The sequence below is a fragment of the Rattus rattus genome, chromosome 3 (genome assembly GCF_011064425.1).
Source record: "Rattus rattus isolate New Zealand chromosome 3, Rrattus_CSIRO_v1, whole genome shotgun sequence".
NCBI classification, from domain to species: Eukaryota; Metazoa; Chordata; class Mammalia; order Rodentia; family Muridae; genus Rattus; species Rattus rattus.
In genome coordinates, this window is record NC_046156.1 from 57906882 (window position 1) to 57922516 (window position 15635).

A 15635-nucleotide genomic window follows, 5' to 3' on the forward strand; every position below is an offset into this window, starting at 1 on the left:
TGTGCTTTGCCTGCATGTGGACCACATGTATGTACGGCCCACTGAAGCCAGAGAAGAGGGAGGGGCCCTCTAGAACTGGAGTTACAGATGTCATGAGCCACTATGCCAATGCTGGAACCAAAACAGAGCCCTCTGCAAGTGCTCTTAACCACTGAACCATTTCTGAAGCCCTCAGACTGCTGTATTTACAGGGGGCATTGACATGGACTGGGGCGAGAAGTTTATTAGAAGAGCTACTAGCACCGTGAACAGACAGACAACAGCACAGCAAGTGCCCACACGGCAGAGTGGGAGTCCCTTCTTACGGGTCTATGAGGAAGGAAGTGGGTTTTAGATTCTTGAGCAAGTGGCAGGGAAGAGGATGAGGAAGAGGTCACCAAGAACCGTAGGTGGCTCTCTGCTGTGTGTGTCCCCGAGTGAGTGACCTGGATGTTGGTCAGCTGGGGGTTCAAACAATGTTTTCCATGGCGTGCCTGTCTGGGAGGCTGGGAAGGAGCTGTGGGGATTATAGTCTGAAAGTACAGACAATACAGCAATGCCTTCACACGATTAGAAAACAATTTCCAAACTAGAATGCTACTCCTAACCAAATTTCCAATTAGCATGAAAACAGCCTTAGTATGTTTGTCCCTGCCGTTCTACCCAGAAGCTGGCAGGCAGGAGGTGTTGAAAACTTGGCATCTAATGCAGTAGACCAGTGACACCCCAGCAGGATGTGAACCCAGTGCCTGGACAGTAGGGACAACAGTTAGGAGAGAAGGGGGAGTTGAAAGTCCCAAGTGAGCCCTGCCAACAGAAAAACAGATCAGAAGAAAAGCTAAAGGGTCAGAATTTCACTGAGAGGAGGTTTACACTTGTCTAAATGTCGAGGATGAACCAGTGACACATTCGGAAATGATTTCCATAAAATCGTCAAATAATAACTTCCTGGAGGGCAAAAATACAAAGAGAATGGGAATCTACTTGCTCACCATCGTGGGCATTTATAAAGTCACAGTGCTAATAAGGACAGAATACTGACTTGATGTAAAGTGTGATGGTAGTTGAGGAAAGTAGAGAAGGGGGAAGAATGTGTGACAGATTTCTACTCAATGGAGTAGAGGGAAGTTTCATTTCCTCAGTAAGAAGTCAACAGAAAATGGGATTTCAGCACACTGCAAGGAAAGGAAGGTGAACCAAGTGTGGTACTGAGATGGTGGCGAGGACTTGCCCTAGAACACAAGAATGAGGTAGGTTCTTCATACAAAACCATATACATGGATCAGCAGAACCCTGTATGCACAGAATCATAACAGAGAGGCAGGAAAAGTTCATTTGTCACCATTTGAGTGAATGCTACACTAACTCTCTATTTTGAAGAGTGGGGAAGTAGGTGACTTAAGCTGCTGTGACAAGACAACAGGACCATGGCAACTTACAGAGCAAGAGCTTGTTGGGGTTGACAGTTTCAGAGAGTAAGAGAGCATCAGGACGGGGAGCATGGCAACAGGCAGGCAGACGCAGCACTGGAGCAGTACCTCAAAGTCTGTATCAGTTCCACAAGCAGGAGGCAGAGCTGACTGGGAATGGCCTGGGCTCTTGAAACCTCAGAGCCCATCTGCAGTGACAGACCTCATTCAACAACAGGGCCATATCTCTTAACCCTTCCCGAACAGTTTCCTCAAGTATAAAACTGTATGGAGTTGCTCTCATTCAAACCATCACCGTAAGGATTTAACTTTCCAATGGAAACTGCAACTCCGAGTAACCAGACAGGCCCAGTTAACTCCCCCACTCAACGAAAGAAAACACCGTGGAGGAAGTGACAGGTAAACAGACAACTTCATAATCTTAAGGGAAGCATGGACCCACACCAGGATTACCAGTTTAGTCCTAAAATCACCAAACAGACCTGTGAAACACGTGACAGGGAACTGGAAACACCATACAGCTAATACTCCAAATGCAAAGGACACTCAAACTCCATTCTAGGCAGCAACCTTTGTGTCAACTGTAGACCACTAGCAGGTCCGTGAGGACTTACATATCGTTTAATATGGAAAAGCACCAGCACAGCGAGAGCTGCGAAACACGTTAGCAAACTGATTCCAGTGTAGACAGACACGGACTAACTGGCACTATAAGTAAATCAAATAAAAGAGTCAGGATGGCTTGAAAATCAACTGAGTGAGTTCAGTCCACACCCCAGGACTGTAAGAAGCTGAGCAGAATAAACCAGACACAAACGACACAGAAACCAGAGCCATGTGAGCTCCTGACTGAATACAAGACTTTGGTACAATAACCTCAAAAGACATGTCTGGTCACCTGGAAATGCTACCTGCAGTTTAGGGCTAGATCTGATGTCTGAAACCGAACAGCCAAATGCATCTTCTAAAGAAGATGCTATGTATACTACCGTCTTGGAAGCAGCATATATATAATTACTTTTCTTTCTAAGAACATGTATATACCTTCATAGTTCATATGGAATGAGCCCAAAGTGGTGACATTTCAATGGTGGGAATATTATGGCTTTAGTTATTGTAGCTTTCACACTATTTTTATATTGCTTCCAAAGTTAAAAATTGCTAGTTAAAAGAAACAAAATAGGGGTTAGGGATTTGGCTCAGTGGTAGAGCGCTTGCCTAGCAAGCGCAAGGCCCTGGGTTTGGTCCCCAGCTCTGAAAAAAAAGAAAAGAAAAAGAAACAAAATATGTGTATTATTTTGCTTTTTAAAAATAGGTAACAGGCAAACACACAATTATTTTGTTGTAGAGATTTCTCACATTAGAGTTTTGAACGGAGAAAAAGCTGAGCCTGGCACCAGCATTTGGGAGACAGAGGCAGAATGCTAGCGTCTAGGGCTAGCCTTGGGTATATGAGACCCTGTTCCCCTGACCAAAAAGGAACAAATATCTTGTTCCTGGGCTGGCACCTCTCCTTTATTGTTCCTAAGAACTCTGGATGCTGGAAACCATGACCCAAAGTGCTGCTCCAATCTCACCTGTCATGTATTTGTCTCTTCTCATCCAAAGCCTGAAAGCCGAATGATGTTATGAACATTTAAAACATCATCCTGAGGTGTTTTAAGGTTTGAAAAAGTAGTAAGATTATTTCTGGTCTTAGTTCTGTCTAGTGTGGTGTCTGCCCTTCGCATGTCCTATTAACGAGCACTGAGTATGTGGATTACCAAAGATGATTCAACAATAGATATTTCAACTCACTTCTTTGCAAGTTCTAGCCCCACAATAATGAGGCAGAGGCTGCTGAATGCTGGGAGCAGAGTGCTAACCAGAAAACAGCGAAAACTGTAGTACCCACTTTCTCACCCCTGAAAGCTCACACTTCAGGACCGAGTCAGAGAACGCACAGCAACAGCCCGTGATCCCAGCATCTCCTTACTGAGCATGTGCAGGCTCTGACCTGTTTTGTTAGCTCTGGATATGTGCTCTGGGTTGGAACAAGCAGCTCGTGAGCCCAGGTTAAGACAACTTACCCAACTTTTGTTTTTATGAAAATAACCAAGTTCAAAGTGAAAGTTGCACTCATTGAAGACAGGCTAAATGGCTACACAAACCCTGCATGGCCCACCTTTAGTAAGCTCTATTTCTCAGAAAAAAAATTTCTAGCTAAATTGCAACACAATTTCCTAGATTAGGAAGTCCAGAAACACAATAGGTATTACCATCATTGTCAAAGCATTCCTTCTCAAGGGTTTGGGAATAACTAGTGTTCCCTCCAAATTCTTTCTAGGCTAATTCTTTGAACTATCCAGTACTATGCCTTCTATAACACCTAACATGCTAATACTTTTTCTTTTAGATGTACCCCAGTTTATCACTCTCAAGGTAGCACTACAACTACAATAATAGTCTCATGGTCTCAACAAAGCAGTGGAAGAGTGTAAGCTTTGAAACTCAAGAAAAAGCCTTGGGAGTTTCATTTCTCAGTTACTTAAACAACAATATTGTTATCTTCACTGGGCAGTTCCTGCCTACATGACGATCATACTTCTCAGGACAGCGTCCTCACTGTAACATCTATAACATCATAACATGATTAGGGCACAACTGAGAAGCATCACTCTGCAAGCTAAGAGCACATTCTATGGGACAAAGGACCTTTCTGAAGGAAAAGGAATCTGGGCACTGCAGACATCAGGAAGACTTGAGAGTGCACAGCAGAGAAAGGGCAACAGCAGACGCAAACCACAGAGAAGCCTTCAGAGAGCAAGTGGTGATCAGAGATCCTCTGGGTTCAAGCACTGAATTCTAAAGGCAGAAGTCAGTGTGGGATGAGACTGGAGAGACAGGAGTGAAATCACTCAGGCACTGGAGACTAGCTATGGACTATGAAGGATCACTAAATGGTCTGCAGTTGAGGAGCAAGAAGGAGGGGTTCACAGTTTACTATGCAAACACTGGCTACTGTGTGGAAAACAGGTTTTGTGAAGACTAATGTGAGAGACCAGTTGGTGTGGAAGGAGAAAGGGAGGTAACAGAGAAAAATACAGCTACAGTAAACTAGGACCCGATGGCATTCTGTGGAAAGGATAATGAACAAGAACATCTTAACCCTAAGGATTTTGGAATAAAAAAATGGAATGAAGATATGCTATTCTGCTGATGGTAAATACTTCATATGTGCAAGAAAGACCGTCAAACCGGCTTCCCTGGCCTGATCCTGTCTCATTCTAAATTTCATACAAGACTATGATTTTAATATCTATCAATTTTTTGTCTATTATTGCTTATATTTCCAGTCAGTTCACTTGATATGTCTACATAGTTTTCTATCATAAATTTGGAAAGTCGTAACTTGTAATCATTTACTAGTTAACAAAACTGTGACAAGTTGACAGTGCCGACCTTCAGCTGTCACTGAGGATCTCTTCAGGTCAGCACTGGCCCTGCAAACAGGACACATGAGAGCTAACTAGTCATTCTAGCGGCAATAGAACTTAACCACCACTATGGCACCTGATGTCCCCCATTATAGCACCTGATGTTCCCTACCTACTATGTCACTGGACATCCCCCACTATGGTACCATGTCCTCCATGGCATATATGACCTGTGCTTTAATTTATTGGCACTGCTTGCTACAGCAGAACTTGATGTCCACTATACCAATTGGCTTGTATGATACTGATTTTTTCATCCAAAATATTTATTAAATTTTTGCTATGCACCAAGAGCTGAGGTTGGAACTTCCATTATCATGATGACTTAAGAGATGAGAATATTCAAGCTAAGCAGTGAGTGATGACCCAGTCTCTAGTCGCATGTTCAGTACAGGGCAGTTATACTATAAACCCCAGCTAAGAATTAATAACTCCTAGCCTGTTAAATCCTCTTTTTTTAAGGTAAATATTAAATTTCATAGAGATACATTTTGTGTAAAACCATTTGCTTTCCCACTCTGTATTATTTTCAAGTCTCACTCTATGACGTATAAATATGCACATGCGTGCTTACCCCAGAAGGGCTTTTCCAGACTGGCTTCTTTGTTACCTTTACAAAGAACTTCTAGTGTTTTCTTCAAGAGCCTTTCTGATTTCTATACATTATTATGGCATCTTACACAGTTTGATTAAAGGCTGTTTCAGCCTCCTCAGTACTCTTGCAAATCCCAATGGCCTTTGCTTACCCACTAGCTCTTCAGTTTGCCAGCCTAGGGACAGCCCCACCCATAATGGCCTGGGCCCTCCTCTATCAATCACTAAGAAAATGCCAGCTAGCCTGGCCATATTGATAACTTGTCCTGCTAGTAAAATCTTAAGGGATTTTATACACTGTAGGGGTTACAAAAGTTTCAACAACAGAAAAATCAGCTTTCCATAGTCTTTTCCACGAACACCCAATACACGTCTTCACAGTGGAAGACATCCAAGTGTTCCCTAAGCAATAACAGGCACAAGAGTGTTCACTCACCTTTAAGTTTCTGTAAGTCCTCCTTCAAATCTGGCCCTGCAAGCATGAAGATGCTCTCTGACACAGGATTCTTATCTGTGAGGCTTTCATTACTGGTATTCACAATGGCTGTACAGTTCAGTAATGCCACATCTCCTTTCCTGATGGACCAACAGATAAAAAGCGACTGTGAGACAGATGAGAGAGATAACTGGCCTAGTTTCTAATTTCTCCAAAACCTTCCATCTCTGCAATATCGACTTCACAATAACAGAAAAGTCAAAACAGAAAAAAAAAAGTCCGACTTGAGTTAATCGGCCATCTTAGAACTTTACAGTAACTGCAGAACCTGCAGAACCGTCCCGGTGCACTTTGCACCTTGCCATATTTCCTTCATTATAGCAGAAGGCTTACACAGCTGAGAGTAGTTGATTTAAGAGTTTGGAATTAGCATCAGTCATAATAGAACAAAGAATATAAACAGCCTGACTGCCCATGAAGCAGGGAGCACATATGTGTGCTCTTAGTGTGCACACATTAAGTCATCAAAAGAAAAGTACTACACTGAAAACATTAGTCCGAAAGTCTCAACACATTGTACTGTAGGAATTTCAAATATACAAAATGTCCCAAACAGGGGAACCAACAAGATTAGTCCTGAAGATGAAGGGACTATCACTGTCTTACAGTGGAGAGGGCTTCATGGATACACACACGGAGAGCAGCGACATTCAGCTGTACATTTTAAATCTATACAGTTTACTCTGCATGTTAGTCATGTCTCAAAGTTTATCGTAAAAGCAATGTTTCAATAATGCTAGGAATTCGATAAAAAGGGCTTTGAAGAAAAATTATGAGAATTTACATGCAATAAGGTATAATGAAAAAAAAGGTTACCAAAGAACCACTTTTCCATTAATGTCCCGATTATAAAGAAAAGGTGATCTATTGGTGTCTTCCTGGAATGCCTCAGCTGTGCTGTCAGAGGAGTTTACTTCATCTTCATATGAGTCACCCCAGCTTACTAGGGTGTCCACATCCACAAACTGGGAAGGTGCACCCAAGGGATCCATGGAATGAGAACTTCAGCTTGTGGCCCAAGCTCTTTGGCAATTCAACAATCCCTGGAGATTTTAGCTTAAAAGAGAATAAGGGGTCATTTTAAAACAAAAGCACAAATGCTGAGCACAGTATTACTTTAATTCTACCACACCAACACAGCAGACTCTGCTGTGGAACAGAATGAGTCAAGAGTACGCTATGTGTCCACAGTCATTGCGATGACCTATTACAACAAAGATAACAAAAACTCCTTAAAAATTATGCAAGCATAAATTCTTTTCAAGGAACTGCATCCTTCTGTGATCAGAATCATCACAAATCCTAACAGTTCCACTTTGCTGAAAGGCCTACTCATTCAACTCTTTGAGCATTCCTTTATTGGAAAATAAATAAAATTCTAAATGCTATACTATGAGCTACAAATGATAAATAACATCTATAACTTGAATAATTCCATTTGATAACATCCAGAGCATGTCAAATCCAGAGGTCAATGCTAGCAGCAAACCACCGAACTGAAAACAGGACCCCCTTGGGGGAATTAGAGAAAGGATTGAAAGAGTTGAAGGAGTTTGCAACCCCATAAGAACAACGTCAACCAACCAGAGCTTCCAGGGACTAAACCACTACCCAAAGACTGACTATACATGGGCTGACCCAGGGCTCCAACTGCATAGGTAGCAGAGAATAGCCTTGTTTGGACACCAGTGGAAGGGGAAGCCCTTGGTCCTGCCAGGGGAATGTTGGAGGGGAGGGCGGTAAGGTGGGTGGATGGGGGGGGGACACCTGTATGGGGGAGCGGGAGGGGATGGGGGCTTATGACAGAAAACCGGGAAAGGAAGTAACATTTGAAATGTAAATAAAGAAATATATCTAATAAAAAATAAAATTTCAAAAAGAGTAAAAAAATTTTAAAAAAATGAAAAGATATGTGGATATGTTAGTCTGACTGAGACAGGGGTCACTACACTTAAATAGTAAGAGATAATAAAGGTTTCAACTAACAATCAAAGAAGATAAGGCTTGGATTTCAGAGGCAACATATGAGGGCTAGAGAGATGGCCCAGCAATTATGAGTATATACTGCTCTTGCAGAAGATCTGATTTGGTTCTCACCACCCATGTTGAGAGGCTCACAACCACTTACAACTCTGGCTCTAGGATATATGATGCCCTCTTCTGGCCTCTGAAGGCACCTGTATCCATATGCACCAACCACACACAGACATGCACATATATACTTAATTAAAAATAAAGTTACATCTTTTTTTAAGAGGCAACATGCAGAGGAACAATGGGCAGGATCTGACATACACAGGATAAGGTATGAGACTGCTGGTTGTACAGAAGTTGGAAGAGCTGGCCCTAGGCCATGGACAACTCTGCCAGAAGAAAGGATGCTCAACTTACCCCTGACTCCTAAGTTGTAGCCTCATTCATCCCCTTAACTTTGTGAGCACTGAGTGTGTTAGGTACTATTCTAAGGCCTGGTGACTCTGGTAGCACAGCACGTCTACCTTCGGGAGCTCATGTGTCTGCAGAGAAGAAAGGTGACGATAACAGCGTAATGAGAGCGCTTTCCAGAGAACAAGTGACACGTGAGGAGCAAGCTGAGAACGCAAGAAAGGAGAGAAGCAGCTAGGGCAAGGACCAAAGGGCCGGGAGGAGTGAGCTGCAGTCCAGGGGGAGCCAGGAAGCCATCTAGGTAATGATTTAGATAATGAGGTTGGTGACCAGCAAGGTCAGATGATGCCGTTGTAAAACTAAAAAGTAAAATCCTTAGCTCCTGCCCTGAGTATAAGGAATGCAAATATAGTGCCTGAAACGAAGACTCTGGCTAGGGAAAGCAAGAAGGGCGAGAGTGGCAGTAGAAGATACAAGAAGACCCTAGGAGAGATAGTTGGCCATGAGAAATGTCAGATCTGGGGTATAACAGATAGAACCTAAGAATTTGTCACAGGAATACAGAGGGCAAGGTGCACACAAGTGAGACAATGCCTAGATTGTTTCCTTGAGCAACCAAGTTGGTTAGTAATGCTATTTATAGAGAAAAGTATTGGAGTAAGCTGTAGGCGGAAGGAAAAGCAAGGGATGTTCCCCTTCCACACGTCCTGGTGAATGTGCTGAGTTAACATAGCCATGAGTTCATTGTCTAACTGACAATTGGATGCTGGAGGCCAGAGCTCAGAGCAGAGGTTCAGCATAGAGCCAGAAGTCTCAGCATGAGCAGTGTTGAAAACTACAGGGACTAGACTGAGTCCCACCGCAAAATGCACACTGAGACATGAGAAGGCTGTAAGACAGGAAGGAGGCTCAGCAAAGACGGTAATGGAAGGCAACAGAGGTGGGTGTTCATGGAGCGCTTCGGAAGGAGCAGCCAGAGCAGAATGCTCCCAGAGGACCAAGACCATGTGAGCTCAGGAAGTGAGTATGCAGATGAAGAGGGGAGGAACTCAGTCTGGGAACTAATTTTAAAAAGGTTTTTGACACGAGACTAAAGTTTGTTGTTACACTAGGGAGAACATTCTTGCCCTTCCAAAACTAATTTATTCATGTTTCTCAGTGAAAGGCATAGATACTAACTAGAGGCACAGATCTATCAGAATATGCAAATTCTTCTACATATATTATTAGATGATAGGTACAGTCATTCAGCTAGTGGTTAAAAAAGATCTTACAGATTACACTAAGATAATTTGTATTAGTGTATAACATTTATACTGAATACTTCTTTAAGATTAGTTTTTCTATCAGTCGGCCTTTGAACCTAGAGGCAAACACATGCCATGTGTTTACAAATACTCTGACTTCTCCAGGCAAAACTGAACATGGGACAAATGCCACCGACTCAAGGTAATGACTGCAGAAATTCCTGACGGCCAAGTAAATGATTGCTTCTTTAAACTAAATCCTCTTTCTTTTCTTTTTTTTTCGGAGCTGGGGACGGAACCCAGGGCCTTAAGCGCTCTACCACTGAGCTAAATCCCCAACCCCTAAATCCTCTTTCTGACTCTAACACCTGCTTCTAGAACATTTGAAAATCAACAAAAAGTTAAGTGGTCAAGAAAAGAATCTCAACGCTGCGGGAGTTCCTTTCTCTGTGACAGGGAAAATCACTGTGTGCATAACTCTGAACCCAGTCAGGTGACTATGTCCACACAGTGCAAGAGTGGAGTGTGGCACAATGCAGGTCATGAGTCTCTGTGTTGAGACCTAAGTTCAGATCCCTCAGTCAACATCTGTGAGCTGTGATGCTTGAGGCAGAATGGAGGTAATTAACTCACAGGCTTATCATGAAGATGAATGCAATAGTCTGTGCCAAAACTACACAGCAGAGCACGGACCAAAGCGAGGCACAATGAATTACCTTTTCAGAGTTCCTCAGGGTCTGTGTAACCACTGCTGGGACGAAGTTATACTTCCATGTGCAGCAAAGACTCAGTACTCAAATCACCAGGCAGGCTAAACGCTGAGTGCTGAACTGGTTACAGTCCAACAGATCTTAATGTCATGACTTCCCTTGTCATGTCTTGTTAATCCCTAAATAACCCAACATCTGTTCCTATGCCGCTAGGGGAAGGAAATCACACAATAAGCAATCTTCACTACGCCAAAATGAGTGTGCATGTTCCTACATTAGCTGGACCCTCCATCAACACTACTGTCTAAGTGACTCTGACCAGCACTTGCCACAGAGAAGCTTTACGATGTCCTTCAATGATATTCACCTTCTGGCAATCACACTGTGCAGTTTCCTCCTGCGATATTCAGGGCTAACCTATGTAACCAAGAGGACAAAACAAAATGATGGTGTGACTTCTTCCTAAGGGAGTTAGAAAAGACACTATGACTGAATCTCTCTCTCTCTCTCTCTCTCTCTCTCTCTCTCTCTCTCTCTGTGTGTGTGTGTGTGTGTGTGTGTGTGTGTGTGTGTGTGTGTGTGTGTGTGTGTGTGCTCTGAAGGCATTAGCCTCCAGTCGGAGGACAGTGAGGGCCTCTGCCAAAAGCTAGCACCATGCACAGGCTTTGAAATAAACCACTGTAGAAGTGTGGGTCCTCTGGCCTTAGCTGGCCTTAAAACTGCTTCAGTTACAGCTGTTCTTCCCATTACAGCCTCATGAGAGACACTGAATCAGAACCATGGCACAATGTAATAATGTTACTTTTGAATTTCTGAACTGTAGAATCTGTGAGAAAATAAATGCTTCTTGGCCTATTATGTTCCAGGTCTTCGTTAGTTTGTTCATTCATTCATTCAAGAATGTTAGATATTGAATGTCTAGAGAAGAGACAAAGCCATAAAAACCATACAAACATAAAACCACAGAAATAGTGTGATAAATGTACTATGACAAATGGGAGGGGCGGTTAATTTAGACCATTAGAATAGAGATTGTCCCCTTCAGAAAGTGGCAGTAAGACCAAAACAGTAGGGGAATTTTACACATTCTGAGAGCTACATACAGTTTAGGGCATTAAAGGATTCCCAGTGAATGTGACGGGGACAGAGGGCATGGTACCGATATGCTCTCATCTTTACAACACTCTCATACAGTAAGTACCAGGACTCTTGTTTCAAACTCAAGAGGTGAAATAGCAGCCCAAGGACATATGCACCCTGTGACCACACCCAAGGCATGCTGGTCCTGAGGCCTATGCCATTCCCTCTGCTTTCTCTTCCTGCTGCTCACTCCAATTTCTCTCTAGTTCCAAATCCATCTTCAGGTACACGTTCCCGACTTCTGACTTATCTCAGGGTATGTTCTGCATGCGTAAGTCAGCCAAATGGTCTTAATTCAAGCACTTTATCAGCTGTCCTTTACAAGAATAACTTCAGTTCTCCCTGAACATCTCCTCTTTTCTCCCCCTCGGTCCTCCCATTTTTGAAAACTCTTTCCTCCCTCATTTCTTCTTCAGACCATAGAAACTTCTCCCCAGTTTGTTGTTTTTTGTTTTCATAGTGGGGTTCAACCTAGGCCTCAGGCTGGGCAGACACTATCATGTGATATCCAGCCCTCCTTTTACTCTTATTTTGAGATGGTCATCTTAAGCTGCCCGGCCTTATCTCACTCACTCTAACTCAGGTAGGCCTTGAAACCAGATTCTCCTGCCTCCACCTTCTCACCGAGTAGCTGGAATGCCAGGCTAGTGCCCCTGGGCCTGGCTCGCCATGGCACTTTGTGTGAGCGTGTGTGCTGTCTGTGTGCATGGGTGTGTGTAAGCGTGTGAATGGAGGTTAGAAGTCAACAGCAGCCACCTTCTTTAGTTGCTTGTTCAGCTTATTGTTTGAGACAGAGTCTCTCCCTGAGCCTGGAGCTCAGTGATTCAGCCAAAAAAAAAAAAAAAAAAACAAAAACAAAACAAACAAACAAACAAACAAAAAACCCTCAAGGACTCCATCTCTTGTATCCTCCTTCCAGAGCTGAGATAACAGGTGGTCACCAAAGCATCTAGCTTCTTACATGGGTGCTCAGGAGCTCAGCTCAGTCCTCCCATGAGTGCCAGTCTGTAAGAGAGAGACACTGCTCTAGGCTCCACCTTGCTTTTGAGTGTCTGTTGCAGAGTTCTGCTTCCTCTTCCATTTACTCAACCTCTTGCAACTTTCCTTCAATTTCAAGGTCTTTTCTCTGATTTCAAGGTCTACAGGAACTCCAGTTGGTCATTTTCTCCCTGAGATCCTATTATTGTCTTTGATGACCATGTATTCCAGTAGCTCTCCTAGACGTCTGGAATCATCTCCAGTCAGTACAGTTCACTGGCTCTCTCCAGCAACTGAAGAAGTCATTACGAGTGCTAAATGAGTGCTAACTAATGCTGACAGCTGACCGTGGGGAAAGGGAAGGACATTTTCTGGAAAGGGCCCTAAAAGTTAATTAAGGTTGAATTCTTTTGCAGCTCCACCCTTACCTCCACAGAGAAACTCCCACCTGCTCCCAGCATAAACTTACGACCACGCCTGTGCGTCCTCCGAACCCTGCACACAAGAAAGCGGAGCAGCAAACGCAAAGGTGGCAGAAACCTAAATGCCACTGTTTCACCCCACAGAATGTGTGCATGAGAACTCATTCATGCAGAGATATGCCTATATCTGAAAGGATTTCCAGATCTAGGGATGGACTGAAAACAAGAAGGGGTCAAGGCATGATGGGGGGGGGGGCAGATGACTACAGTAATCTATTGAATAACATGAAACCAAAAACACTTCTCACTGGAAATCAGTTCTGAACTTTGAACAAGCTTGCAAACAGACACTGTAGTTTAGTAAAACAGGCTCCTGAGACATAGTTTCGTATCAAAGTTGTCATATTCCAGACTAGATCAGATCTATGCATTAAGCCAAACACTTTCTTTCCATGTTAGTTTAAGAGAAAGGATCGCCAAACAAAAAGAAGCTACCAAATATTCTTTATAACTGTGATTTGTTTGAAAAGTTGAACTGCCCAGACAGACTAGATTTTACTATTCGAGACTGGGCAGCATCAGGCAGAACACTTTGTCTCAGTCACTGTCTTAAAACCTGATTTTCAAACAGGTAAAAAAGAATGGTATCAAGTTGGGTGTGGTGGCACAAGCCTTTAATCCCAGCACTGGGAGCAGAGGCAGAGGCTGAGGCAGGTGGAGTGCTGTGTTTGAAGCCAGTCTAGCTTATATAGGTAGTTCTAGGACAGCCTAGATCTCTCTACATAGAGAGATCTTATCTCAACAAAACAAAATGAATGATGTCGCCTTAAAAAGGGAAAGTGAAAATCACCTAAGAGGACAAGATGACTGTCAAGTGCTTATACAGATGAGACAAGTCTGGAAAGTACATAGAGTTGGACCATGCATCTGACCTCTAATAATTAAGCAGTGTATTTGTTGCTTTTGGTAAATAACAGGTCTACTATTCTTTATGGCTCTGTATTTCAATATTTAAACACCCAGGATACGTAAGGGTGAAAGCACCTACCATACTCACCAATTATACTAAAAGAGTTATTTTATGCAAACGGAAAGAAAGCTGCTCAGATGGAAACACGTTAGTGCTCAAATATATCAGTAACAAATGCATTACAACAAGAAAGACCTCTAACCTTCATCAATGGTCCCAGGTAGATTGTGTGTCATCATTCAAAAACATACAAAACACATGCTTTACTGGTGAATTAGCAGTGTCACCTACGGATTAAACACGCCAGAGCATGCTTCAGTTGCAAGTCTTCATACAGTGTGAAATTTGAAACTTAAGGTAATAATGTTGTTCTTGAAGTGCTAGAAAATGTATCTTAAAGTACTGGATAAGAAAATGTGTGAGATTAAGGTGTGTTATTACAGTGTGGAGGGCCAGGCAATGCCTTTAATCCCTGTGCTGTGTAGGCAGAGGGAGATGGATCTCTGTGAGTTCAAGGACAACATGGTCTACAGAGAGCTCCAGAACAGGGACTTTGTGAGAGTGTAAGGAGGGGGTGGGGGAGGGGGTGGGGGAGTGGGGATGCGCTATCGGCTATCTTAGCACTCTGTATCTAGACCAGGCTGGCTTTCCAGTGCTGGTATTGAAGTCATGGACCAAACCTGGCTTTGATCCCATGATCAAAGATGACAACATCAATTGGCAACTAAAGGTTGGGTAGGCTTGAAGCTATTTTTCCACCAAAGCACACATTTTGCACCTCTAACAAGGTAATGCCCAGCATCTACAGGAGGTAGAAACCGTATACACCTATTCAAATGCTCCTCCCCTGCTTGTAAGAAATCTCTTGTCTCAATTTCTTGCCTTCTAATTCATCCAACCCAATACAAATGATTCTTTTCTCAAAACAAATTTCTTAAATACAGAAGATGAGACGAACATGTTTTAAAACATGAAGAAAACATACCCGGTAAATAATACTTAAAAATTTAAAGGAAGACTACACTTTTCTACCTGTCTAATTTCTAGGTTGGCTACGAAGGTCTTGTTCAATAAGCCATGGCAGGGATCACCTCTTTTGTATAGTTATATAGATAGCTACAGGCATCAGAGCTCGTTTCTAAAACTTCTAGACCAGCCCAAGGATGGAAGAGGGCAGAACTGAGATAGAAGAAAAGCTAATTTCCTCTTGTTAACAGAGCGGCTCAGACTCAGTCTACAATTAAGGACTGGCAAGCCCAGGGTCACTTCCCCCTCAAGTGGCCTGAGAAAGGAAACACAAAGCCAGGTCAATGTCACTCCAGAGACTGCAGGGTCTCTGGACAACTCAGCTTCCTGAGCTCAGCCTCCGACCACAGCGAACCCAATTTATAGGACCGGCTGGACTAGACTTGAGCTGCCACCCGCTGGGCTGCTCCCTGCACCGCGTCCCAGCAAATCCCGGGACCTGCGTCCCTACAGCTTCGTGACCCAACCTGCCGGGAGTGAGAATCCCAAAGCCTGGGAGGACCAGCCAGCCAGATCCCTCCCAGCGCCGCACCCGGCTGTGCTACCCTCCCCTCCCGGCTTCGCCCTCCTCTCACAGCGCTCAGGCGGGCCCATTCGGGCGGCGGCCCGCAGCTCAGATCCGTAGCAGAAGTCGGGAGGGTGACATCTGTACACTTTGATTGCCAAAGGCGGAGGCTGAAGCGAGCCGGTCTCCAGAGGACAGGGTGACTGGCGACAGCGTTCTGACAGCAAAGGTACCCGCTTCCTCTCCACCACGCCACCCAATCACAGAGCTCCGTCGT

General features: G+C 43.6%; 1 protein-coding gene across 1 annotated transcript in view; it reads right to left on the reverse strand.

Moving 5' to 3' along the window:
• Positions 1-15600, reverse strand: part of Gdap2 (ganglioside induced differentiation associated protein 2) — a 49592-nt gene extending 33992 nt beyond the window's left edge. The window contains exons 1-3 of the mRNA XM_032897631.1: positions 15429-15600; positions 6792-7031; positions 5916-6055 (exon numbers count right to left, since the gene is read on the reverse strand). Coding sequence (XP_032753522.1) covers positions 5916-6055; positions 6792-6967 — 316 coding nt within the window. The 5' untranslated portion in view covers positions 6968-7031; positions 15429-15600. The remainder of the gene's footprint in view (positions 1-5915; positions 6056-6791; positions 7032-15428) is intronic.
• Between the last annotated feature and the right edge of the window lie 35 nt (positions 15601-15635).